This window comes from Cornus florida, unplaced genomic scaffold (assembly GCF_030987335.1).
Source record: "Cornus florida cultivar Cherokee Brave unplaced genomic scaffold, ASM3098733v1 CherokeeBrave_3.0.0_Hap2_Chr10, whole genome shotgun sequence".
NCBI lineage: Eukaryota > Viridiplantae > Streptophyta > Magnoliopsida > Cornales > Cornaceae > Cornus > Cornus florida.
The window spans coordinates 76,838,215-76,847,239 of record NW_026775580.1 but is presented as its reverse complement, the minus strand read 5'-3'; the positions used below and the strand labels follow the sequence as shown (position 1 = coordinate 76,847,239).

Genomic DNA, 9,025 nt, shown 5'->3' with positions numbered 1-9,025 from the left:
TGCAGTGAGAATGAGGATACTTTGGGAGTAGAGGTGAATGGGAATTTTAATAAGATGATTTTTGTGTGTTTATATATTGAAGATGCAAAAGATTTTCCCCAATTATAAAGAGAAAAACTTTACACTTCAAAAATATTTTCCAACAGGAGTGCATGTTGAATTCTCCGCAGGGATTATTAAGTGTGTGAATCAGTGAATGGCTCATGATATGAGTATTAGTAGTAACCCAATTTCTCTAGTTGTTTTCTTGTCGATCATGAAATTCTTCCTTTTATAAAATAAGTGTAGACAATGTGAACATCTATTTAGGACAAAATTCAGAGAGTCTATAAAAATAATGTTCTGTAAAAAATAAGTGGTGTGAATATTATTATCTTCTTCATTTTTTTTTCTTTTTTTTCTGGGACTTCTATATAAAATAAGTGGGGTGAATGCAAGAACAGGGAAGTAGAGTTGTGACAGCCATGAAATTTCGCAGAAAAAAAAATGATAATCACACTCTACTTCCCTGTTCTTGCATTCTACCTGCTGCTTTTTCCTTTATTTAAAAAGAAAGAAGAAAATGAAACAATTGTCTTTCAAATTGCACTCACATACTCCACAATATCTCACCTTCAAAGGGTAACTGTGTCAGTTTCTATTATAAATATCAAGCGGATTGCATAAATTAAAAAATGGAGTCCCAATATCATCCCCAAAATAGAAGAAACTACAATTTTGGAGTCTTTTACACTGTAGTCAGAGATGATTGAGCAATCAGCATAAATGGAAAATACACAATTAGTGCAACATGAATCCTATATTTCCATTCCGCTCTATCAAAGGCCATAGACTCGGGCCAATCCACATGCTATCATATCCTTCCTTATTAATTCTAAATCTTCCTCTTTCCCTAGTATTATTACTCTCAAAGTGAAAAATATGTGGGATAAATAATGGAATGGAAACAGTAAGATAAGGGAACTATATTTATATGAGATCAACATAAAATAAAGATAAAAATAAAAAGAAAGCTTTACCCTCTGGATCTGATCAATGAAATAGAACACATCTTATTGTAGGCTGTACACCAGAACATAAAATGCCACCAGTTTTACATGTAACCTCCCTGACTCCCTGTTACAATGCTTATTGTGATTACTAAACAATTAGTGAAGTCAGGTCAGGTCAGTTTGTTGATGAACTCCTATGCAAGATTACAAGAAAAATATGATTTGTGCAAAAAAATATATAAGTACAGATACATTATGGTACTTCAGCTGGCATGTGTGATGAAATTGGGTTACATATATTGCTAGAGCACGAAAGAGAGAGGAAAGAAGAGGATGAGGATAAGAGCGACGTCAATGCTTTTTTATCCTTTGGATGTGGTCTCCATCTTCACTCTGAAACACTTAACATCAATGCACTTGCAGTTGACTGTATCCCATAGTTGAAGGAGAATGACATGCCATGAACCCTTCGCGGCAAATAATTCAAAGAATTTAGTCCAGAGAAATATTATTTAGAGAAAAGGGGCAGTAAACATTTGCAGTAAAAATACTATCGCGCGACATAATTCATGTTAAAAATGATGGTATGGTTTTAAGTTTTAATGGAATTTTAAATACTTTATTCACATTATAATTCATGTTTAGCGAAGTTCCTGATAAAACCCGACCATTTTAGAACTCATAGATTGATTTTGATTGATGCAAAAGCTGATGCCTGAAACCTTGCATGGCATGGTATCAATTGTAAGCTACATTAATTAAGAATTGCAGCGACTAACCTCAAATCTGTAATTAACTAGCTCAAGCATGGTACTTAGTCCAATACTTTGCCCAGGCTCAATGACTCGTACTGTCAACTATAACTTCAGTGTCTGCTTCATGTATCTCAGAGCAGACCGCAACATTGACCTAGCTTTCCTGTCTGGGGTGCACCCAGACATGACCATTTCTTCATAGACAGCTGGAACCTGAAATCCAAACAATTTAGAATATTTCTGTCAAACACATGTTAATGCTAGATTACATCAGCTTAAAAAGAGCGAATCAACATGTTAATGAGGTAACACCATTTTATCTTTATTTTTTTCATGAATATCTCAATCAGGGCATTTTGAAGCTCTCTAATAGAAGCATGTATTTGTTCTGAGTACATTGTCATAGACCGTGCCATTGCTAATATCTTTCATCTCTGTTGACGATAATTTCCTAAATTACTTACACTTGAAAGACTGTTATACAAGTTTACTACAGCTGGAACATCGAAAATGCTAATGTATGAACATAAACAACATCCAGTGTTTTACGCATACTCAAAAGTCTCATAGATAATATATTCCACCACATTAGAATCAGTCCTTACTTTTAGTTCATGTATTTATCTTCTTCTTCTTCTTCTTCTTCTTCTTCTTCTTCTGCTTTTTCATTATTATTATTATTATTATTTTCATTTTGCTTCTTCAATTCTGTTTTACAATCTACTGAAAAATCCTAGATCCTAATTCCTCTGAATTTAGTATCGACGCCTGGCATTAACACGATATGCGAGCAGCTTAGTAGCAAGGCTGAAGTATAATAGTATCGACGCCTGGCATTAACACGAGGTTTCGAAGGTGGCAACTGGCAAGAGAAGTTTTTCAGTTCTACTGCACGACAACTTTCCTGTCACCCTATTCTAAACTTTTCTTATCTGGATGTTGGATGCATAGTCTGATGAATAAATAAAAGATATCAAATCAAATTTTTTACTGAAAAAATAAAGAAGAAAAGAACTACACCTCTGTTATTACACAAAGAAAAATGACAGGAGGTGCCTAGAAACATGATCAATGGCAGCATCTAATTTTGGTAACTTAAAAGAAGATCATTCAAGGAAAAAGAACAAAAATCATCCGGTGCTTAGATGGCAATAGAAAACAAAAAGATGGTTGACATTGAGAGTAATGGTGACTACATAAAGAAAGCAGAGACAGGATTATCTATGATTAAAAGAAGCTGAGGGTCCTCAATTCTGGTAACAAAGAAGAACAGCACTATAAAGGGTTTATACCTTATCATACTTCTCCACACGAATTAGAGCTTTCATAAGTGTGGTATAGCTAACCACATCTGGCTTCAAGCCCTGCCGTGACAGGAAATCATGACAACATGCAGTAAGATGGTAAAATAAATAATACTACATATAAACATACATAAATAGAACGAAATGGTGATGGTGGAACGATGACTGACAGTAACTTACAGTTTCCTTCATGTACTGTAAGACAGAAAAGGCTTCAGCATCCCTCCTATCCTCACCAAATGCATTAATCAATGAATTGAGTGCCAAAATACTGGGCTTTAGACCATCTGCTCTCATGACCCTAAATGCATTTACTGCTTGCTCAGACAAACCCTGTAAAAGATTGAAGAGAAGTGTTTTTAAATTCATGCACAACAACAAATCTTTATAAATGAGATGTGAAATCTAGCGGAAGTTGAACTAGAGTTACGGCTTGCAGGATGAGAGTGATGTAATACCCCTAATTTTAAAAGGATAGTCTCGGTATTTATTTATTTATTTTTATTGTATTTTTTTAATTGTTTAATTGATTATTTGACTAATTGTTTATGTGTTTAATTGAATTAAGTGTTACTTGATTAATTGGCTACTTATCTATGTGTTATTTATATTTTGTCTATGTGTTATTTGTATTATTTGTTTAATTAGATTGTGTGCTTAAATGATGTATTTGATTAATTGTAAATTAAATGATTAAATGTTTTATTTTATTTTATTTTATGGTTATGGTCAGTGGTAATGGGCTAACTAATTGGGTCACATGAACTACTTGGATAGGAGGTTGGATGGGTATAAATGATGTATTTAGTATAAATAAATAATCTGATGTATATATTTTATTTATTTAATGAGGATACAGATAGATTATATACGTAACATGTTTTAAATTACCTTTTAATATTATGGTAACTTTAGTATTAATAAATAATCTAATGTATATCTTTTATTTAATTAATAAGGATATACATAGATTATATACTTAACATATTTTAAGTTACCTTTTTAATATTTTCATTTTTTTATTAAGTTGACTTGGATTGGAAAAAAGGAATAGGGTTATTATTTAGCCTATAAATACACAACTATAGGTTGAAAAAGGAGTGAAAATATATCACGTAATATATTCTAGAGAGAGAGAGAAGGAGAAAGAGGAAGGAATGAGGAGAAAACCCTTTAGAGAGAAGATCAAGAAAGAAGAAGTTTAACTTTCAGTCCGAAAGTTTAAAGCAAGTTCTTCTTCTATCTCTTTCCCTTTGATTCGTGTTTCTATACATGCCTAAGAAATTTCAGGATTTATTAAACACTTAAAATTAAATAATTATGCATGTTTAATTGGATTAGAACATAGGTTTTATGAATTTGGTTCATATCTGTTCTTGTGTTATGAATTGATAAATGCATGATTTTGATTAGATTTCCGGTGTGAATTTTTACATATTTAAATTATGTATATTTCATATCTGTGGAATGATGGAACGTAGAAACATGCCTAGGATTCCTGAACATTAAATAGGAACTAGGTTTGGGTTTAAATAAATTTAAATAGACTCAATCATAATGATGCTTGCTATTTGAATGTTTTAAACAGACGAATGAATTTAATCTTTTAATATGTTTTAACAATTGAGATTAATTGTGTAGGATGAATTGGATATGGAGAATGCTTATTTGACGGTATAATAAAATATCATCATATGTATAAGATTCAGTGTATGTAGGACATATGATATAGGAAACTTAAATAAATAATAAGTCATTCCTATTTTATGATAACTTGATATCATATTATCATAGTTATTTCTGGATTGTTTGATGTATTTCCTTAATCGTTACATCAATTGTTGAATTGTGTGATTTAATGCACCGGTATGGGACGGTGGCATTCTATGAACGAATTAACTTATTAGTTAAGTCCTACCTATTTTATATAAGGGAATGGATTAACTAACATGTTGAGTCCTACTTATATTCAAGTCAGGTCAGCTGAACAAGTTGAATGACTTATGGAGGATTAATTTATTATATAAGGGAATGGATTAACTAAAATGTTAAGTCCTACTTATATTCAAGTCAGGTCAGCTGAACAAGTTGAATGACTTATGGAGGATTAATTTATACTGAATAGGATGGTTACTAGATTTTATATATATAAGTATGGTGCCATGATATGAGCTTGAGTCTCAGGATCAGTGGTTAGGGTGCGTATATCGCCAGGGATGTGTAGCTAGATATAGTGTAGTTGTGTACCCTGGTAGGTCTAGGTACTCATGCCCACTATATGTGCGTTTTGCATGTTGCCTACTATTCAGGTTGAGACAACCCTATAGTCTAGTGAGGTTCCTTTAGTGTGTATATATATATATATATACGGACTACTAGTTACTGTTGGATTGACTAAGATGTATACGTGTATCGGATCTCTGCTTGGACTGTAGTAGAGTAGAACTTGTTTGTGGGCCTGACCCACCATTATTTCTCAGGTGTTCGTCAGGAGTAAAGGTTGTTCGTGCTGAGCGGGTATCAGTCTACTTCATTCTTCCGATGTTACATAAGAGTTCCTTTATGATTCAGTTTCCTGATTTAGACAGTTATTGCTGTCATTTGTTTAGTTTGGATTTTCTAGGGGTCCACACAGTATGGATTCCCGAGTTGTATTTTAGAGGATCAGTTGTATCAGAAGAGTTTATTAATTAATGGAAATATATTCTGAGGTTTATTATTAGATTATCATTTTAGTTTCTTGTCAGCATTTTATTTATTCTTCTTTATTCTTTTGTACTCTGTGTTCGTTTATTGCCGATTCGTTTTTGATATTCTCGGGTATTCGGGTGTGAGCCTGGCCAACCCGCATTCGGAAATCCGGGGGTATCACAAGTGAGACGCAGAGCGTGGAGATAGATCATTTTTATTCTTATTTTTTAATGTCTCATACAGCCCCCATCCTCAAAATCTAAGTTCCGTCATACCTTTCATAATATGAACTTTCACCGTCTACAAACCAGGATTGGACCTAGGACAGTTGAGCTTTGGGCTGGATGGGTGTGATTTTGGAAGGTTAGAGCTACAATTTCTAAATTTTTGTGAGATGTACAGAGCATTTACTTAACCATACTAAGTGGATTTTGTACTTGCTAGGTGTGAGTAGCAATTTTGATGAAGTCTGAAATCACCAACATAAGACTGAAAACTATTACGACAATTCGACAAATGCTGCGAACCAAGAACAAAACAAGAATCACGACAGAAAAGTAAACACATCACACGCAAAGAACACAAATATATATGCGGTTCGGCCTAATACTAAGCCCACGTCCACTGTAACAGGAGATTACAAGTTTCAGTCCCCAAATCCTAACTCTCGATCTCACTCTCTTTTCAGTGTTCTCTCGTTATCCCACTCTAAACCCTAAACGCCCTTATATACCGGGCTACAAGAGAGTACTAAATAGGGTCCGTGAGCCACAAGGGAAAACGGGTAAAAAATCCAAGCCCAATTTACGAATCGAAGTTGCGACCCGGAACGGAACAAAATTCAGGCAAAGACATCATAGAAACTCTATGTGAAAATGACCATACAAACTTCATTTTCCTGAAGCTTTAAACTTAAGATTTTCAATAGAGTCACCCAATACTACATCCGTCCCCAAAGGTACAGCAGCAACAGTTTCCCACCTCTGACTATGACAACTAGTCCTTCATCCCCTAAGGTATAACAACAGTTTTTAGCATTTGATGGAGATTGGAGGCCTTTCATTTATCATTTTTTTTTTCTCCTCTCAAAAAGGCATGCACGTTACCATATCAACACTTAAAGATATGACAATTAAAAACTGAGTTGGCCTCGTATGTTCTGTACCACATATGTAAGGGGGTGTTATCACTAGATATGTGGTAATTGACATATCAGGAGAGACTAAAAAATAATATCATCCTATTAAGGACAATCAAAATGTATTTTCAGTAATGAACTCCATTAAAATGCTAACACACAATTGTTCAGTTACTTCTAAGGTCTAACCAAAAAAGGACAGGAGTTGCCTTTTACAGTGATACAAAAAAATGTCCTGGCAAAGAGAGCAACCAGTAAAGAACCAGGGTTAAGTTAATTACTAACCACTATTTTATGAAGATTCTCATATAATGTTAATAGGCAATCATGTATGGCAGATAAATAACATACCCTTTGTGCATATGCATTGATTAAGGCATTGTACATTGTTGAAGAAGGATTTAACCCCGAAGACTTCATGATCTCCAAGCACTCGATTGCATCATTAAATCTCCCTGATTGCCCATAGATATCAACAAGTGTGGTGTACGTAACAACATTAGGCAGTAAACCCTGACTACGCATCTTCCCCAACAAGTTCTTCACCTCTTCCCACCTCTCCTGCTCTCCAAAAGAATTGATCATGATATTATATGTTGTTGTGGAAGGCAAGCACCCACTTTCCTGCATTGAATCAAAAAGCTCCTCTGCTTTCTTATGGTGACCCAACTTGCAGTGACAATCTATAAGCGTATTCCATGTAACCTCATCGGGCTGAATCCCCTCTGATATCATCCGTTCAAACGTAGTCATAGCATGATCAAGACAATTATACTTCCCAAATGTATCAATCATGACATTGTAAAAATGTCTATCTGGTCTCACCCCACTATTCTTCATTTCTTTGAGAACTTGAAATGATCTTTGCCACTCTCCTCTATCGCGATAACTTGCTAAAATCCTACTAAAAACATATGAATTTGGCTGTACATTGTTGGCTTCCATCTCCTTTATCACAATTCTCGCACTTTCCCACCGACCTGCATTTGCATAAGCATCAATAAGAAGACTATATGTATGCTCATCTGGAGATACCCCATTCCTCTCCATTTGGGACACAACCCACTCTGCATTTCTTAAAGACCCTGTCTTTACATACCCCTTAAGAAGAGCATTATAAGCCCTTGTTCTCGGCTTCAATCCAACTTCTTTCAACTCCTCAAAAACAGCCTCTGCCTCCTCTGTCCTACCCAAATTCCCCAATGCAGATACAATTGCAACCAAAGTTGCAGTTTTAGGACTCAACCCATTACCCTGAATCAAAGCTAGGAAGGACATAGCCCTATTTGCATCACCAGCCTTTGCAAACCCCAAAATTAAATCATTCAATAACTGCCCATCAAGCTCAATCTTATCAGCTTCAATTTCTGCATAAAGTTTCTGTAAAATGGGCGAATCAATCTTGTTATTACGAATAAGAGACTGAATAATTAAGCTGTAATTTATGAAATCCGATTGGTACCCGTCGCTACGCATCCGAGACATCAAATTCAAAGCCTTTTCGAGGTCGTCGTTGCAGGCACAAGCCCCAATCAAGGCATTGTAAGTCAAAGGGGTTAGGGTTTGTCGCTGCGAAAACAAGAACGCTTCGTAGAGCTTCTCGGAGCGTCCCAGCGCGTGAATGAGAATGGAATAAAGCAATTCGTACGAGAAGCAGAGGTTGTGCTTCTGAAGCCATGTGACGAGCGAGTAGGCGGTTGGGATTGAGGACGAAGAAGAAGCGAGAGATTTGAGGAGGGAGTGCCAGAGAGGAGCTGGGACGGCTCGGTAAGACTCGGCCAGTCGGAGCTCGGAGGGGTCGAGTGAGGTCGGCGAAGCTGAGTCAGAACCGGAGGTAGAGGTGGCGGTGGCGTCGTGGGTGGAGAGGAATTGGAGGAGTGGAGTGAAGTCGTAACGGCGGTTATGGAAGGAAGCGAGGTCGTCTCCGTTGTCCGCGTTTGGTTGTTTGGAGGAGATAGAGGTGGTGGCGACGGCGGTGGTTGTGGCGGCGAAAGTTGGTGCTTGGAAGATGTGGTGGTGGCGGAGAATCGGATGACTCAGGTGAAATGATGGGAAGCGAGTGGGTATGGATGGGGGCAGAAGAAGCATGTTCGTGTTCTTCTTACAGTGGAGAGAGAGAGAGAGAGAGAAGTGGCTTCGGGCGAC

The 9,025-nt window shown here is 36.2% G+C and overlaps 1 protein-coding gene across 1 annotated transcript; it reads right to left on the bottom strand.

Moving 5' to 3' along the window:
* Nucleotides 1-1,029: 1,029 nt before the first annotated feature.
* Nucleotides 1,030-9,025, bottom strand: LOC132276686 (pentatricopeptide repeat-containing protein At5g42310, chloroplastic). The gene is made up of 5 exons (XM_059778243.1): nucleotides 7,232-9,025; nucleotides 3,232-3,384; nucleotides 3,040-3,111; nucleotides 1,772-1,960; nucleotides 1,030-1,459 (listed from the first exon to the last, which is right to left on the bottom strand). The coding sequence occupies exons 1-4, from the start codon at nucleotides 8,966-8,968 to the stop codon at nucleotides 1,850-1,852; spliced, it is 2,073 nt and encodes a 690-aa protein (XP_059634226.1). The 5' UTR covers nucleotides 8,969-9,025; the 3' UTR covers nucleotides 1,030-1,459; nucleotides 1,772-1,849.